At 54.2% G+C, this 17,853-nt stretch overlaps 1 protein-coding gene across 1 annotated transcript in view; it reads left to right on the top strand.

Moving 5' to 3' along the window:
• Window positions 1-16,834, top strand: part of PLCD3 (phospholipase C delta 3) — a 69,538-nt gene extending 52,704 nt beyond the window's left edge. The window contains exons 6-17 of the mRNA XM_019553495.1: window positions 1,662-1,887; window positions 3,328-3,529; window positions 4,664-4,808; window positions 5,055-5,207; window positions 5,454-5,576; window positions 6,758-6,793; window positions 7,717-7,876; window positions 9,289-9,405; window positions 10,431-10,609; window positions 10,979-11,114; window positions 12,607-12,756; window positions 13,456-16,834. Of these exons, the coding sequence (XP_019409040.1) occupies window positions 1,662-1,887; window positions 3,328-3,529; window positions 4,664-4,808; window positions 5,055-5,207; window positions 5,454-5,576; window positions 6,758-6,793; window positions 7,717-7,876; window positions 9,289-9,405; window positions 10,431-10,609; window positions 10,979-11,114; window positions 12,607-12,756; window positions 13,456-13,544 (1,716 nt within the window). The 3' untranslated portion in view covers window positions 13,545-16,834. The remainder of the gene's footprint in view (window positions 1-1,661; window positions 1,888-3,327; window positions 3,530-4,663; window positions 4,809-5,054; window positions 5,208-5,453; window positions 5,577-6,757; window positions 6,794-7,716; window positions 7,877-9,288; window positions 9,406-10,430; window positions 10,610-10,978; window positions 11,115-12,606; window positions 12,757-13,455) is intronic.
• Window positions 16,835-17,853: the final 1,019 nt, after the last annotated feature.

Genomic DNA, 17,853 nt, shown 5'->3' with positions numbered 1-17,853 from the left:
GTGGCTCTCCTCTGGACTCTCTCAAGCTTCTCCACATCCTTTTTGAATTGTGGAGCCCAAATCTGGACGCAGTACTCCAGCTGCGGCCTCACCAGGCCGAGTACAAGGGGAGAATGATGACGGGGATTTGCTTGAGAAGCATCTATGGATGCAAGCCAGCATTTTGGTCGCTTTACTACCAGCGTCACATTGCCAGGCTCATGTTCATCTCGTGGTCAATGATGAGCTCAGGCTGACCCGACAACATTGTCCTCACAGCAGCTCCAGGCATCATTGTGCCAGTTGAAACATAGACACACACCTGTCCCACAATGCTCCCAGTCCAGGGAAGAAAAATGCCATAGCCCCCACTTTCCAGCTGGAGAAGCGAGGCTCAGATTCACTGAGGAGCAGAGTCCCTGAGAGCTCCTGGGATTTTCTGAAGCTCTTTCATAAAACTTCCATTGACATGCCCAGGGTTGTGCTGCAGAGAACAAAGGCTGAACCCTAGTCTCCATAAGCTCAGGCCTATATGCCCCCTCTTCCCCTCCGAGCTCAGCCTGCTCTCATGGTAGCTTGTTCCCCACCCAATGAGACAAGTTCCCTTTGGTTTCAGACCAGCGTTTCCTGCTGGGAAAGGTGAAAATGGTGTGATCTTAGCTCAGTGCTAGGGCGTCTATCTCCAGCCATGCCACAGATATCACTAGCAGTCAGGTCCCTGGGCAAGAGGAGCCTGGATGCCAAGAGCTGTAACTCTACCACCCCTCCTCCCTCCCTCCACCCCACAAGGCAGGTGGCCCTGCTCTTCCAAGTCATGGCTCAGCACCTCACACAGCTGTGAAGAACCTGAAACTCTTGGAGCCTCATCTTCCTTAGCTGAGCCGGGAGAGGCAGTTGCCAGAGACAGGAGCCTGTTAACCCTTTGGGTCCAGGATGGGAGAGGGGTCATGTCCACCCCTGCCCCTTCCTCTGGCCGTACCTGGTTGAGGGCTCCTTAGGAGCAGGAGGGGTGGAGCTCATGTTTGCATGGCCACAGAGAACTCCTGGCCTGAAAGGCAACATATTTCTAGAATCTTAGAAAAGCGGGGCTGAGAGGGACCTCTGAAGGTCATCTTGTTCAGCTCGCTGCCTTGGGGCCCCAGCACAGAGAGAAATGCCAGCCCCTGACCTTTGGTGGCCTGAAACCCAAGCCCAGGTTCAGGCATGGCTGCTAGAGCTCAGCACCAGCAAATGAGCCCCTGAAAGCTAAGAGGGGCTGAGCACACGGCCCAAAGGTCATAGAGCAGCTGAATATCAGGTCATAAAAGCCCCAGCTCAGTGCCAGCCCCCCTGCAAGGACTCAGGACATGCACTGACAGGAGGGCTCAGTGAAGGGCTCAATGTAGACATAGTCCTGAGGTCATGCCTGGCTCTGCTGCCTGTGTGCTACATGACTGCACAAGTCACTTCCTTATCTGTGAAATGGAAGGAATTGCACCTCCACTTTGATCCATCCTCCTGGGGCCAGGATGAAGACCCAGGAGTCCTGGCTCCCAGCTCTGACTGCTCAGTTAGACTCTCTCTGGTTAAAGCCACCTGACCTGTCAGGGCTAGGGTGCCCTTGGGCTGGTGGGAGGGCATTTGCCCTCCTGCTCTGGGCCCCCTCAGCTTAGCTCTCAGTCACAGCTCTCTGTGCCCAGCAGGAATGTGACAAGTCCAACAATGACCGGCTGGAGGAGCATGAGATTGAAGAGTTCTGCACCCGGCTGATGAAGCGGCCTGAGCTGGATGATATCTTCTACCACTACTCGGGCGAGGACTGTGTGCTGTCGGTTGAGGAGTTGGTGGAGTTCCTGCAGGACCAGGGGGAGAAGGCCAGTCTGGCTGATGCCTGCAGGATCATCCAGACTTACGAGCTCAATGAGAAAGGTAGTGTCTGCTCAGGAGCCTGATTTGGGGCCTTGGCCTCACTGATGTCTGTCATGGGGAGTGCCCCCTTGCATAGGCAGGCTGGTTTGCTGCCCTAGCACCTGCACTAGTCTGCAGGGTCTGTAGAGTTAAAGAGTGTATGGTTTCCCCTGGCCACATGCCTCAGAGCTGCCCTGTGTGGAGCCCATGCAGCAATGAAAGAGGAACGCTGATTCCATGGGCTGTTCCATCCTTGGCCCGATGTCCCTTAGTGACTTTGAGGACCTGGCTGCTTCTCCCATTGGAAATGGAGCTGGGAACCAACAGGCTCGGCTTGCAGAGGATGAGTGCTCCCAAAGGGGGAGGGAGATTCCCAGCTGTCCCTGAGAGTGCAAAACATGGACATACACTCTGCTGTGAATTCCAGGGCTGGTGTAAACACAGTTACTGCTCCGGTTTAACCAACATCAGCTTTAATGAAACCAATGTAGCAGCTCCCAGGGGCACCACAAGGCCCTAGTGTAAGCAGGTTTCTTGTCTTCTATTGCAGCTATGCAGTTCCTTTCCCCAGTCAGGCAAAGGGGAGTGTGGGGTAGTGGTTAGTTAGAGTAGGGGGTTAGGAGCTCAGATTGCCATTTGTTTCCTTTGTTCTTAAAGGGGAGGGGGTGGGGAGAGGAGGAAGGTTATGACAGGGGAATGGGGAGTCAAGGGATCCTGGGCCATCTCCATGGCTTTCGCTTGGGGATTCTCTGCCACAAGAGGATGTTTCTGTCACTGACGCTTTGCAGGCCTCAAGCAAGCCAGCACTGTGCTCCATGCCTGAGTTTCCCCAGCTGTAACTTGGGTAGTACAAGCTACCCAACAAGCACTGTGTGGGGAGGGTTAATGAATTATGTCGAATGCATGGAGCTCCTCCTACCAGAGAATGTCTATGGTGTTAGGATCTTTGCAGGGTAGCCCAGACAGGAGTGTGGGGCCTGACCCAGGTTTCCCCAGAAATCCTCTCCTTCCCCTTGAAACCCACTTCCAGCTCTTTAGGATGTGCCTCTTCCCTTAGATATGTCTCTGCCCCTGAGTCTACTCCTGGTGTTCTCCTGAAAGTGGAAACAGGTACCAAAGGGCACAGGCATGATGGAAATGCATTATGGCTGGGGAAAATGAGGCAAGGAGCATGGGATGTGCCATGTCCTGGACCACTTGGCAAGAGAATAGATCCAGAGAGAGGACCTGTGACTCCTGGTTCCTAGTACTATGTCCCCTACCCAGCAGGGGGACACTTCCTTATGCAGCTGCTCTGCCCCCTTTTCTTGTATCCTCTGTCCTGGCTTTGCCAAGAGCCCATGCACTACCCTAGGTTGGTTAACCAAGGCTTGGGTGGCCAGGGAGTATGGGAGGTGCCCAGGAAGGGCCTTGTGCCCAGACACAACCTTTGGAGAGCCCCTGGAAATCTGTTCCCTACAGCCAAGCAGCAAGACCTCATGATGCTGGACGGATTCATGATGTACCTACTGTCTGCTGATGGCAACATCCTGAACCAGGAGCACACCAGGGTCTACCAGGACATGAGCCAGCCTCTGTGCCACTACTTCATCTCTTCTTCGCACAACACCTACCTGACTGACAACCAGATTGGGGGACCCAGCAGCACAGAAGCCTACATCAGGTGGGGGCCAATGGGAGGCTGGGTGCCACCGCAGGGGTCTGAGGGATTATGGCATTGAGAGCTGGGAGCCTTGGTGCAGGGGCAGAGGACAACCCACCTAGGGATTTTGGGAGCAAACACCAGCTGAAAACATCTCAGCCATTGCAGAGGGGTCTCTGGGCAGCCATTGCCCAAGAGCACCAGAGCCCAGCTGAAATTAAGCCATGCCTGTGGCCAGTTTTTCCCTGTTCCAGTCACCGTACCAGGTGCATCAACTAAAGGGTGAAACCCCTGTCTGGGCAATAACATGGTCATTGGTAGGAGCCTGTTCCTAACCCCAGTCAGGGGCCAGCCTGAGCCTAACGCTGGAAGGTTGAGAACCCTTGTTGTCTCTGTCCTACGAAGTGCTGCTCTTCCCACTGGGGTTGATATCTCCTTAGAAACACAAGGAAGCCTATGAGTAGCCGGCTCCCGTGGGGGCTCTGAGCCAAGCTGCCCTTCCTGAGGTTGGCGCCTTTCTTGCTTATGTGGCAGGGCCCTGAGACAGCCCTGGCCTTCTATAAATTCAGACCTGTGCTCCCTCCTGAGCTGCCTGTTTCTCCAGGGAGGCCTTCTCTCAGCAGGCACTAAATGAGATCTGCCTGGTCTGGACCAGGTTGAGTCACCCTAGCAAGCTGAGTCAGCAGGATAGCCCTGCACCTCCCATGGAGTCCTACTGCCCCTTGTCCATTCACCTCCCATCCCTGTTTCACTGACCAAGTAAGCCCAACCCTCCTCACACTTCATCTTATCTTACCCCTGCCTGGCTGAATGCTCCCTCATCGCAGTGGAAGTGTTGGAGCTCTCTAAGTGAGGAACCTGTCTTCAAACTACTTGGGGCTGGCTCTTATCTGGTTCCCCACAGCAGGGAACAGCTCTGAGAAGATGGATGGTGCTAAACTGGAGGGTAGGGTCAGTTCCACTGGGCTGGACCCTTGCCTTCTCTGCACTGGTCCCCTGCAGGGGCAGCTGTCCCTGGAGGGTGCTGTTGTGTGAAAGTCCTGCCTGGGAAGGCTCAGGTGACTGAGCAGTGCCAGAGTCCCTGGATTTGTGCTAAGGGCAGGAGCAGCTTTTAACTGTTAGCCCAGCCTTTGAGTGACCCAGCTTTTCCTGCAGAGCGTTCATGAAGGGCTGCCGCTGCGTGGAGCTGGACTGCTGGGAGGGCTCCAATGGTGAACCTGTCATTTACCATGGCCACACGCTGACTTCCAAGATCCTCTTCCGGGATGTCATTGAGAGCATCCGGGACTATGCTTTTAAGGTGAGCCCTGGCCCCAGTGTGGGCAGCAGTTAGCTTTGACTCTCTCCCTTCCACAGCTACTTGACACCCACCAGGCATGCAGCTGAGTCCTGCTGCTGCTTCATGGGGTAGGATTAGTCCATGAGACCTGGGCTCAGTGAAGCTGTGGACTGGTAGGAGCCTGTGGCAGCCTCCTATCCAGACCGGTCTTCTGGGGAGGGCTTAATCTCACCCAGCACTGTCTCTGATATCTCTTCATCTCCCCAGCAATCCCCATACCCTGTCATTCTCTCCCTGGAGAACCACTGTGGGCTGGAGCAGCAGGCGACCATGGCTCGGCATATGAAGACCATCTTGGGGGACATGCTGCTGACCCAGACGTTGGACAGGCAGGTCTCTAGGGTGCTCCCATCACCAGAGGTAAGGCCCCTCAGCAGTCTGGTTGCTTTGGGGCCAGGGACTATGTTCCCACAGGCTCTCTGGAGGCCAGCTCAGGGTTTGGGGGGGCCCAGTAATGAATACTCCTGGCTGCAGCCATCTCTTGCCCTGCCTCTTGGGGCTCCCTGATCACGGGGGAGCCAGTGCCTCCCTTGGAAGGGGAGGAGGCTGGGCAGGTCACACAGCCCGCCCCAGCAGAGATCTGACAAGGGCTTTCTTCTCATACAGCAACTGAAGGGGAAGATCCTGGTGAAAGGGAAGAAACTGCCGGACCTGAGAGGTGACCTCGAGAACCTGAGCTTTCTCTCTGACGAGGAGGAGGAGGAGGAAGAGGAGAGGGATGGCCGCAGGGTAAGGGGGCAATAGGCCAGACCAGGATGGGAACTGGGGGAGGTCAATTTTCTGAGCAAGGTCTCAGACCTAGTGGCTGGCCCCAGCAGTGTCACAAGCCCATGCTGCTGTGGTGAAAGTGATGTGACAGCTAGGCACACAACTCTCCAACACCATCACATGCCAAGGGGTGGAAGTTGGCCATGCAGACCTTCACCCCAGCTCTACAGCAGCCTTGGCACAACCTTCACTTGCCCAGAACAGGGCAGGAAGCTGCTGTAGGAAGGGGCTGAGACTGTCCAACTGGGTCCAGGTTAGTAGCTCCCCTCCCTCCCTCTCTCCTTCCCCCGTCTCAGCCTCTGTGACAACGAACAGCCCTGGCCTGGCCCCTGTCTCTGTCTCAGGACAGATAGCCTGGTATGGGTTTAAGTGATCTTGAGCAGCTGGCTGCTGCTTGTCTGATCAGTCCTTTTCTGGTAGCTCTGGGCAGTGACAGTTGGTCCCGAGTAGCCTCCTGTGCTGGTCCTGCTGCCTCAGGACATAATGTCCCATGCCTTGTAACACTCTTGCCCACCAGAAAAATACATGTCTGCGGAGAAGGAAAGCTTTTCTCTATTCTCCCTTGATGGTGGCAGTAACTTCCTGTAGGAAGCGATGTTGGTGATTCACATTGCCTGCCCCTGTGACTTCGTACTGAGCTCCCTGTGGGGCTGGGCTGACACAACACCCATGATCAAGTGCTGGGGAGTGCTGTGCTGCAGAGGCTGCACCCGCGCCTAGGTGTGAGAAACTTTGAGGTTGCCACAATCCTGGCCAACTTATACATCACAGTTTCCTGAGCTGAATGCTCTCTGGTGGTCGAACTGGACAGTGTCCTTTGCTTTCCATCCTATCCAGCTGTGCAGGGGAGGGTGCTGTGTGCTGTTAATCAGCTGTAGTGATGTGTGAAGGGGGTGTCTGGGCCTATCTGGATTCCCCGTGGTGAAAGATGTGTGTGAGCTGGGGAGCAAGGAGAGGAAAGTGTGCTGAGCTGTGGCATCCCATGGTTCTGGGATGGTTGCTGGAGTTGGGGTGCCTGGGTCTGCAGCTGGGCAGAGGAGCTGGCACTGCCTTGCACAGTGGATGCCACATTCCCTCCCCGCACCCTGGGCAGAGGCTGAAATGTGCTGGCTCCTGACCTGATACTTTCTCTTCTCTTGCAGTCATTGCATTCACTGCAGGACATCAAACCATTGCAGGTGAGAGGAGCTCTGGGGACCATGCAGAAGGCCACACACAGTCTGGATGAGAGCAGGGCTGATCCAGCCCCTGCTCCCCACTGCATGCTTATAGGGAGCTGCCTAGGGGGTAGGGCATGGGGCAGAAGCGGGGTAATGAGTCTCAGGGCAGCAGGAGCACTGTCTCTTGCTGTTGTAGCTGGGTGTTGCATCTTCATGGACAGGTAAGTCCCACTTGCTCCCCCTCCCATGGGAGAGGCACTGCAGACCATGGCCCACTGTGTGCTACTGCCCCTGTCAGCCTCGGCACCCAGAGAGCTGGGCAGGGCCCATATGAATAAACAGTGGTGTTGCACTGCACCCAGCAGCCAGTGACTTAAGGTCCCCTGAGCAGAGTTTTATTAGTTGTCCCCATCTATCCCTCTGCACTTCTGTGGACATCAGTGAGAATTGGGAGTGCTCAGCATGACAGGATGGGGCCTGTCAAAGCAGAGGATCACTGGGTGGGGGGTGCAGAGGATGCTGCAGGCTCCAGCACCTTGGTTTTGTCCCCACTTTGCTGCACACACAACTTTGTAACTTCCAGGAAGGGAGAGGGAAGTGGGGGAAACATGGTTAGAAGACAAGACCTCATTCAGCTGAGAAGACCAGGGGGACAGAGGCCTGCTAGCAACTGAGGCCTTGAGCTAAGGTTTGGCTGAAGCCTTAGCAAGACATTGTCAGGGCACAGGGCCTCTTGTCTGTCCAGCGCAGTCTCCCATCACTTGGGCCAGTATACAATGCGGCAGGGCCTTCACATACCTATTCCAAAGGGACTGGGGGGTGGAGATCCAAGGGAGGGCGGCTGCTAGCACAGGGGCCATGGTCCATGCTTTGGGCCTGCCAGCACCACGGTTGCTGTGGGAATAGACAAGGTAGTGATCCCTTAGTGTGTTCTCATGTAGGCCAAGGATGCCTTGCAGGTCGCCCAGGAGCTCTCTGACATGGTGGTGTACTGCAAGGCCGTCCCCTTCCTTGGCCTGGAGCACGCACTCAGGAACCCCCAGGCCCATGAGGTGTCGTCCTTCAACGAGAGGAAGGCCAGAAAGTACATTAAGGAGTCAGGTGAGGGTGTGCTTGGACATGGAGGAGGGGGAAATAGACTGATGGATGGACCCAGGAACTTCAGTTCTCACCAAGACTCCAGCCCCAGGACAGGGAGGGGTCGGGGTGGGCAGGATGGGCCAGGCTGCTGGGCAACAGGTCCACCTAAGCTGGGCTGGAACATGTTGTACCCCTGTGTGGGCTCTGATGGGGTGGGCTTGGGCTTTGCTAGCCTGGGCTTGCCAGGATCAGACCAGGAGCCATGGCATAAGATGGGGTTAGACCGTGTTATGCCACTGTGCACAGCACAAGAGGTGGCCACAGACTTGAACAGGGTGAACTGGGTGGGATGGCTTTGGCTGCACTGCCCTGGAGCTGGCAGGTGTCTTGCTATCTGGCTGAGCCTGAGGCTTGGCCTTTGCAGTGAGGCATGCTCCCTGCTGGGCTCTGCTGTGAACACTTTAACCCACAGGAAGTGTCTGTTATTCCAGGACCTCTGAGGTCTGTGCTCCTGGACAGGGCAGGGCAGGGCAGGGCACGGGGCTTTGCTGGGGACTGAGCCAGGCACGAGGTATGTCCAGAATTGCACCAAGGTCATGCTGTGCATGTTGGTGAGCTGGCCAGAGACCCCTGGAAGATTTCCAGGGGGCATTCTCTACTGATGAGGGTCCTATAATCCATCCCTGCTTTGCTGATGCCTGGGAGCCCCTGGCCTGGACTAGGCCCAACACGCTGAGCAGAGAACAGATGCCCCTGCCCCAGAGTGCTGACAGGTTGAGGCAATAGACTCAGACTCTTAGTTCTGGGTTCCTTCCACCTCTGAAATCATTTCCAGCCTCAGGATTTCAGCAGCTGATATTTTGCTGGTATAATCTAAACCCTGTACAGTGGGCTTGTTTGGTAGCCAGGAAATTGGCTGATACCTATAGTAGTAGGTTAAACCTGCAGGCCCCTACAAGTTAATGCCTGACAGTGAAATAACCCCCATATCACTAATACACAAACTGAGCCAGCCTGCTTGTGGTTTGAAAACCTTTCGTCAATCTGCATTTGAGGTCAGGCTGTAGCTACAAGAAACTACATGTTCCTTCAGCCAGGTGCTGGGGGGCAGCAGAAGACTTACTGTGGATAATAGAGAGGATGGCTCTGCTCCCACAGGACATTTGAGGACTCAGGACAGAGCATTGACATTTGAGCCTTGACATTTGAGTAGGGGGCTCCACTGTCCCCCTGACATACAGCAGCACCTCATCCCTAGCCACAGGCTCCTGTGGGCTGCTGGCATGGACTCAGTTTGCTCTGACTTTTCCTGGCCTTGCCCTCTGCTCAAGGGATGAGGCATTGGGGGGCAGGGGGGAGGTGAGTGGGGGGTGGAGGCAGGGTCTCCCTGCTGCTCAGCACTGCTAACATGAAGGTGCTTTGCCCTGCTGCAGGGAACGCCTTTGTCCGCTACAATGCCCAGCAGCTGAGTCGCATCTACCCCGCGGGGCTCAAGATGAACTCTTCTAACTTCAACCCCCAGGAGATGTGGAACGCCGGCTGTCAGCTAGGTGAGGGGGCAGCTGGAGCCAGGGCCAGTGCCAGCCATGGGGTGGCCCTGAGGGAGAGACACTAGCCCCAGTCCTGTCACAGGGTGCCCATGAGCCAGTTGTATCCCTGCCCTGTGCCTCAGTTTCCCAATCTGTTCCATGGTGTGCTGGTCCTGACCTGCCTTTGTGCTCATTGTGGAAAGGGCCAAGCAGGGCCCTTTCTATCATTAGAAATGGGCCCCAGTAAGACATTGGGCTGAGCCTGAGCCCCCAACCTGGGCAAGAGGCTTAGTTCCTCAGCTCATCTTGGTATGAGCAAAAGGAGGCAGAGGAGACTGAGGGGGAGGATAAAGGATGATAAGGGACTGGTGCTCCCTGCTGGTTCGTCTGGGTAATGCCTGGCCTGCATGCCTGATGGCCCAGCCCAGGTAGGCCAGGCTGGACCCTGCCTGCTGGCCAGCACTGGGTACAGGGCAGGTGAGGCCAGCATTTCCTCCTCATGGCACCCAGAAGCATTGGCTGTGTTAAGCTTCTGTTGACCGTGTGGAGCAGGCTCAGGATTAGGTTCCCAAAGGAAACATGTCGCTGGCTTGTCAAAGATGTAGGCTGGTGTTGCTGTCATTGGTGGGGTAGAGCTAAGAGCATCGGCACCCACCCAGGGCAGAGCTGTGTGGGCTGCAGCAGTCTGTGCCAGCCCATCTAGGCATGACCCCCTCATACCCTCACACTTAGGCGTCCCAGAAGAGGGAGTTGGGGTGAGTGGGATGTGGTTCCAGCTTGAGATTACTGGGCCTCCCCTTGTCTGGCACACTGGCTTCCCCTGCCCCAGTGCCCTCGATCATAGCCTTACACAGCAGATCCCTCCCCTCAGCCCCGCCAGAACCTGCTTATATACACTGCCCCCTCCTCCAGCCCCTTTGCCCCAGACCCCCAGCTCCTGCCTGTTTACACTGGCAACCTCCACAAACCCCCACATTCCCCTGCCCTAGCACCCTCAGATTTTGCTTGTATAAACCTGTGGGTGCTCTCTGTGTTTTGTTTTAAAGTGGCTCTCAACTTCCAGACTCCTGGCTGCGAGATGGACCTGAATGATGGACGCTTCCTACAGAATGGGTGCTGTGGCTATGTGCTCAAGCCCAGATTCCTGTGCAATGGCCAGAGCACCTTCCAACCCGAGGCCCCGTTGCAAGGGTCCAGCCATAGGTCCATCATGCTGATGATCAAGGTGCTGGGCTCTATGCAGAGGGGTTTGTGGATACAACAAGGGTGGGTGGGTGTTGGGGTGGGCATGTGCACGGAGTGTGGGGTGCTGGACTGTTGCAGGGGTGCTGCTGAAGCAGGAGGCACTGGGGCTCTCTGACTGGAAGCCCAGCCTCCTGCCTCTCCCTACTCTTGTGCTGAATTTTCTCCCACCTTCCAGCTGTTCCCTTTTCCTGCCACTTCCCTTCCCAGCAACCCTGGGTAGAAGGGCCCAGTGCAGCTTGCATTAGAGCTTTTATCAAACAAGAATAATGTTTGCACCTTCCCAACCCCCCCTGAGCTACAGCCAGCGGTGTTCCCACCCAGCACTAACTGGCCTTTCTGCTCCTCCCAGGTGATCAGTGCCCAGCAGCTCCCGAAGCTGAACAAGGAGAAGAAGAACTCCATTGTGGACCCCTTCGTGCGTGTGGAGATCCATGGCATCCCCGTGGACTGTGACAAGAAAAATACATTGTACAAGATCAACAACGGTGAGTAGCCCAGCCTGCCCCAGCCAGTGAGAAACTGCTGTAGGTGGGGTGGGGCACCAGGAGGCACAGCCAGATCCTCTCAGAGCTGAGAAAGAGCTGGCCTTATTAGCTCCTGGATGGGACCTTCTTTTGGGGAAAGGCAGCATGTGGCAGGAAGGGGGCCCTCACCACTATTTCTCAGTGCACTGAGGGGCTCGGGCAGTCCCTTGGCAAGGGTGAGTTGGGTCCAGTGACTTACTGCAGAGATTAGGACATGGACCAATGGCTTGAAATAGCAGCAAAGTAGGTTTAGATTGAATATCAGGAAAATATTGTTCACTGTTGCACTTGATAGTGGAATGGACTGCCTAGGGAAATTGTGGAATCTCCTTCACTGGAGATGTTCAAGAAAAGGTTGGATGGACACTGGTTGGGGATGATCGAGGTGTAGCTACGCCTGTGTTCTACTATGGGTATTTCTCATGCTTCTGGGCTTTGCTGGTTGCCCCCTCCCCCACTTTCTGCTACATGTCAGGATGTTTTTAAGTCTTTCTAAGAGACATTGGGTATTAACTGCAGCCAAGGTCAGGGACTTAGACAGGAGTATGCTAGTGCTCCTGCTGGGATTTAAACCTGGAGATTCCTGGTTAGAGGGCCTCACCCCTCTGTTCAGGGTCAGACTGATCACTATATTTAGGGATGGGAAGGAATTTTACCCCATGGTCAGATTGGTATGGATGGTGGGGGAGTCTTTGCCTTCCTCTGTAGTGGGGTCATGGCCCTCTAACTGGGCTCTCTTGAGTGTATATGAACAACTTTTTATAGAAACAGGGAGCTGGCTGCTGTGATTCCTCTGCTTTACCTGTGGCAGGTTAGGGTGTTGTGTCTTGTGTTACATCAGGATTGATAGTAGTTTTATGAAGAGTTTAGATTATAGATTTGTATAGGATGGTTTGGATTGAGATGATCCTGCCTCGGGCAGGGGTTTGAATTAGATGACTTCTGCAGGGCCCTTCCAGCCTTACTTCTCTATGAAACCTGACTCCTGCTTCTTCCCAGCTGTACAGCTGTGCTGCTCCCCTGGGATGAGCTGTGAACAGTGGTGTTCCCTAGCCCATCTCCTAGGGGTTAGCTCTCATTGGGGCCTGGCTGTGTTCCACCCTGCCAACAGCCCCTTCTGCAAGGTTTTGGAGAGTTTGCCTTCACTTTCTCTCACAGAAGAGACCAAAGCATCAGCCTTCAGCTTGGAAGGCAGGGGTTGTAGCCACTGCAGATGAAAAAACTGGGCTGTCAGGGGTAGCGTGAACAGACTTTATGCCTGGCCCAGTTGGTGCCAGGCCAGCCTGTGCGTTCCCCTGGCCTGCTTCTGATCAGCCATAGGGTTGTCTCTCTCTCAGGAAAGGTGTGGGGGCTACTTGGCTGGGCTGTGGTGGCTGTGTCTGGGTGCCCTGTGCCCCTGGGGCTGCTGTGCTTGGCATGTGACTCAGTCTTTTTCTCCCCCCAACCCCTGCAGGCTTCAATCCTTGCTGGGATGAGATGCTGACCTTCCAGCTGCAGGTGCCAGAGCTGGCACTGGTGCGCTTTGTGGTGGAGGACTATGACAACACATCCTGCAATGACTTTGTGGGGCAATTTACCTTGCCCGTGAACAGCATGAAGGAAGGTGGGTGCCTGGCATGGGGAGGAGATGCCCTTCAGTGTTTGCCACAGAATCTCAGTGTTGCCTTCCATCTCAGTAAGAGGCAACACTGATATGTCAAAGCAACTAAGGCAGAAGTGTGGGCTGGTGAGGTTGGGCTTCAAAAAAGGAACAGAGAGTTTGAAATAGCCCAGCCCAGAGGCCCCTTTCTGTGGCATCCAAGCCCTTGACCTGTGCCAGGCCTGATTCTGGCAGGCTTGCTCTTTCACCACAGTCATGCATATCCAGATACACCATGACCCCCACTCCCTAGGCTCTGCCAGGGACAGTGCAGCAGAGGGTACTTCCTGTGGGGCTTCCTACCCTCTTTTGGCTGGACTGTCCCATTCCATATGTCCCCCTCCAGTGCTTGTCTTTAGATTTTCTGTGTATCCTTCTAATCCATTTTAGATCAGAAGGGGCCCTGCTTACATTACCGACCCTGCAGCCTCAGCCAGGGTGGCAAAGAGCTTTCTATTATGTTCTCAATGTGCCACGTTACTGTGGACTGTTAAACAGCTGCTCTGTTCCACCCCAGAGGTGGCTGCATTTCAGTAGCAGATAAATACATTCCTTAATACCCTGCAAAGAGCTATTGAAAGAAAAGGGGCAGGACTGTGCTACAATGGGCAGACAGGGTCTGTTGTCTTTCTAGTCTTACCTGCTTCCTCCCTCTGTCCCCAGGGTATCGCCACATCCACCTGCTGTCCAAGGATGGGGCTTCCCTGTCACCAGCAACTCTTTTTGTGCACGTTAAATTTAAACGGCTGTGAGCATGAGGGTGCAGGGTCACTGCCTCAGGGTGCGTTGGCTGGTGCTGTCATCTTTCAGTGCCCTCAGCTGGGCAGGTGCTGAGTCCCAGACTTGAGCCAAAGGATGAGCCTGGAGGCAGATGGGACTGCATGGACCGATCCTCTGGTCTCAACTCTGCCACACACAGGGCCAGAGAGCTTGCTGCTGCTAATGCTGCTGAGCACTGGCTCAGCCCCCAAACCAGGGGAACAAGCTGAAGATGATTACCAAGCTCCTGGCACTTCCCCGTGACTCCATCGCAGCCCATGCTCTGCTTCTCCCTTCTCTGAACGGAAGTTGCTGCCTCTTCCTGTCCCCAGAGCGCTGTGAAGAGCAGGAATGAAGAGAAGATCTGGGCCTGCCGGGTGCTGTGGGCCAGCACAGCCTCCCACCATACCAGTCTGATAAGTGCAGAGTACTTACCCCTTGCTATTGCTATCAATGATCTGCATGCTCCAAGATACCTTGTGCAGGACTCATATGAACAGGTGCACGCAGAGATACAGTCTAGCCTAGCTGCTGGGAGGATAGGGTGGGTGGGTGAGAAGGGGCAACGGTCCCCTTGCTGGCATTGGCAGAGGATGCTGGGAGTTTGCTGTCATTTGGCTCAGTGCCTAACCCTGAATTGAACTCCTCAGCAGGTGCCCTGGGTGAGCACGGTTTCAATACAGAAGGGAGCAGGGCCCATCCATTCTCCTGCCTCAGACACATGCAGCCCCAGGCTAGGTTCAGGAAGGACTGTGCCCATCCTCTGGCTTCATGGCATCTTGGTGGTTCATGCAAGGTGTTGCAGTCACTCTCGTTGTTAAAAGGAGAGGGGGCCCTGGTAGCTCATGGGAAGAACCATGCTATGCACATGGATAGGGTAGCTTATCCCATTCCAGGCTGCTGTTTTAGGGGCAAGTGGGGGTAGGTAGTTTGAAGGGAATTGGGATCGTGCAAGGAGCTGAGCCTCCAGAGCTGACGCTTCCAAAGGAGACTTGGGGAGTCTGGTGCCCAGCGCTCATGGACAGTCAGTGAGAGTTCGGCACATTGAGTCCCCTTGGCTAATCCCATCCTTCCTGGGCTGTGCAAGCAGGAGGCTTTGCCTTTTCAGAGGCATGATGTATTTCTAGTTGCAGCCTTATCACCCCTTTGAAGAGTGAATGTGCTGGGGATGGCTTCTTCCAGAATACAGGGTTGCATGTGGGATCCTGCTGGAGATGACCAGCAGCAAGTTACCCACCCTTGGTGCAGAAGATCCTTTTCAAAGCCACTGTGCAGAGTAGCGCTGTGGTCAGAAACAGGTGGGTCTGCAGGGAGACACCAGTGTCATCCAGGCTGTGCCCACAGATGTACCACTACCCTGCTCCAAGGATGCCACCCTGTTAGATCAGCAGAGGAGGTAACAGTGGAATTGTGGGAAAACAGGGACACAGGGGAACCCAGGAGGGCATCTAGGCCAACCCAGCAGGGGCTCAAAGCAGGATCAGCCGTTTAAAATCCTCTCAGCAAATTGCACTGCTGACCATTGGGCTTCAGAGTCCACACAAACCTGGGATAAATAGGCTTGTTCATATGTCTGCGATCTGAGGTTTCTCTTGCACTTGGTTCAGGAGTTGAGGCCCCAGACTTAGACCAGAATATACCAGAAGCCTCTACTAGATTCAGAGTGCCCAACTTGATGCTCCTTAAAGGGGCCCAATTTTCAGAAAGTCCTGGGCACACAACCTCTGGAAATTCAGCCCCTTCAGGGTACCTTGGGATGGGCCTCAGAGTCACAGGTCACTAGTGAGGTCCCTGTGAACACCTGCCAGCACGCCAGTGAGCAGTTATCTGCTTCCAGCTATGCAATGAGCCAGCTCTCTGCAGTCCTTGGGTGATGTGTGCCATGCTCCTGTTGTGCACTAGAGGCTGTGTCTGGGAGGAAGTGCTGAGTGATGGGCTCGTTCAGTGATTCTCAGGCTGCTGGGGAACCCTGGGGTGCCTTGAGATCCTTTCAAGGATGCTGCAGGGTGTGCTGCACAATATTAATACTCTGAAGTGTGCCAACATTTACACATGCTTCATGAGATAAACCCAGACATTTTGCATAGGAATCCATAGTGTCACATAGTGACCTGCTGTGATCTTCAAGCAGAAGAATTGCTCTATTATTTTTTCCATAGTCAAACAAATTAGTACAAGCAAAGAGCTGACATTTTCTGAAAAGCACCTTAAGTTGGTCAAGGGTACTTCAGGTGTGAAAAGGTTGAGCACCACTGGGCTAGATGCACAAGAGGATGTGGGTGCCTGATGTCAGAGTTCATTCTAACCTCCAACTCAGCTGCCACCTCTCCCTGGAGGAGTCTAAGTTTCCACCTGCACCTAAAGACTTGCTGCTGGTGTCAGCAGAACTGCCAACATCTGACAACATAAAGCAGCTCAGCACCAGGATCATAGGTCCAAGCAGCATCCACAGATGAAGCACCCTTTGCTTGTTCTGCCACGGGGCTGGTATTCTTGGAGCACATATACCTACAGACAACACAAACAGAAGGAGCAGCAGCCTCTTATCCTAGGCTCCGTGGGTTAGAGCAGCCTCCTAGGTGGCAGGAGCTGTGGGTTCCAGTCGCCCCTGGCAGAGAAGGGATTTGAACATGCATTTCCTATGTCTGGAGTGGATGCACCCCATACCATGCTGTGCATCTGAGTGACTTCTCCTCCAGGCTGTGAATCCTGCAGGGGAAGGTGCCTCCTGCAGGCAAGCTTTTGTGGATCCTGTTCTGAGGTACCAGCTCTCCCCATTTTATGCAATAGGAGCCAGGGCACCTACTTAAGGGCAGTAAGCCACAAGGTGCCTTGATGCAAAATGTGGTGGCACTGAACACTGCAACACCATCCTGTGGCAGATCCAGCCCAAGGGTCGTCAGAAATTGGCCAACAGTATCCTGGTGCGACTTCACCCAGGGGCAAGGGAGTGGACCTGGTAATTTTAAAGAGCCTCCTCCTTGCTCCTCAGCCCTGCTAGCAGAGGCCAGGAGCCCAGCCTGCCTCAGTGCATCTCCTCTAACCGTTTTCCAGTTAAGCCTTCAGTAGCTACTTCATCCCTTGAGCTGAGCTGCTGGGAGTTGAAGGAGCCTTTTGCTAGAGTACAGCCTGTCTCAAAGTTTAGGGGCCTGATGTACAAGGACAAGGAACACCTGACTTTTTTTGTTTTGTCTTGTTTTTAACAGTGTTGTAGCAGGAAGGGAATGTTCAGATCTTTATAATATATTGTAAAGCCTTTATAATAAAAGTTTATTTTAACACATCCTTTCCTTGGAGATCCCTGCCCCAGTGTGACCCCGGCCAGTGACTCACACAGCAAATCATAGAGCTAAGTAGGAATGGCAGGGACCTCCAGAGGTCATTTAGTCCAACTGCCTGTTGAGGCAGGGCCAGCTGTACCCAACCTATCCTGTACCACTCAATAATCTAAACTCTTTGTAAAACTACCATCAATCCTAACACAGCGGAAGACATAACAATCTAAACTGCCACAGGTAAAGCAGAGGGACCATGGCAGCCAACGTCCTGCTTCTATACAAAGTTGTTAATACACTCAAGAGATCCCACACTTCTTGCTACAGGGGAAGGCAAAACTCCCCCACAATCCATACAGATCTGATCATGGGGTAAAAACTCCTTCCTGACCCCAAATATGGCCATTGCTCTGACCCTGAGTGGAAGGGCAAGGTCCTTTAGCCAGGAAGTTTCAGTCCCAGCAGAAGCACTGGCACACCCCAGTCAAAATCCCTAGTTTTGGCTACAGCTAACACCCAATGCCTCTGAGGGAGGCTTAAAGACACCTTGACATGTGGAAGGGGGCAACCAGCAAAGCCCTGAAGCAAGGGAAATACCCATAGTGGAGCACAGGCTACACCTAGATCATCCCCATCCAGTAGCTGTCCAACCTTTTCTTGAACATCTCCAATGCTGAAGAGTCCACAACTTCCCTGGGCACCTATTCCACTGCCTCACTATTCTAACAAAGAAGTTTGTCTTGGCTTGGATGGAGCTGTTTGGCTTAGCACTGACTGTAGTGAGAGCCATAGCCCTTGGCCCCTGGGGAAATACACCGCCTGAAGGGAAGCCAAAAGTTTAAAAATGGTGGATCCAATTTAAGAGTAACCCAGTTTAAGGGTTACTATTCATTAAACCAGAGTGCAGCAACCTATATAGCCTGTGGGCTGGATCTGGCTTGTGGAGCTGCAGGGCCTTTGCCCATGCAGCTGCTGGGTGGTGGCGAGAAGCATTAGTTCTGTTTGCGTTGGAGGGACCCATGCTCAC

The sequence above is a fragment of the Crocodylus porosus genome, unplaced genomic scaffold, assembly GCF_001723895.1.
Source record: "Crocodylus porosus isolate Cpor-Errol unplaced genomic scaffold, CroPor_comp1, whole genome shotgun sequence".
NCBI classification, from domain to species: Eukaryota; Metazoa; Chordata; order Crocodylia; family Crocodylidae; genus Crocodylus; species Crocodylus porosus.
This window is presented reverse-complemented; position numbering and strand designations above follow the sequence as displayed.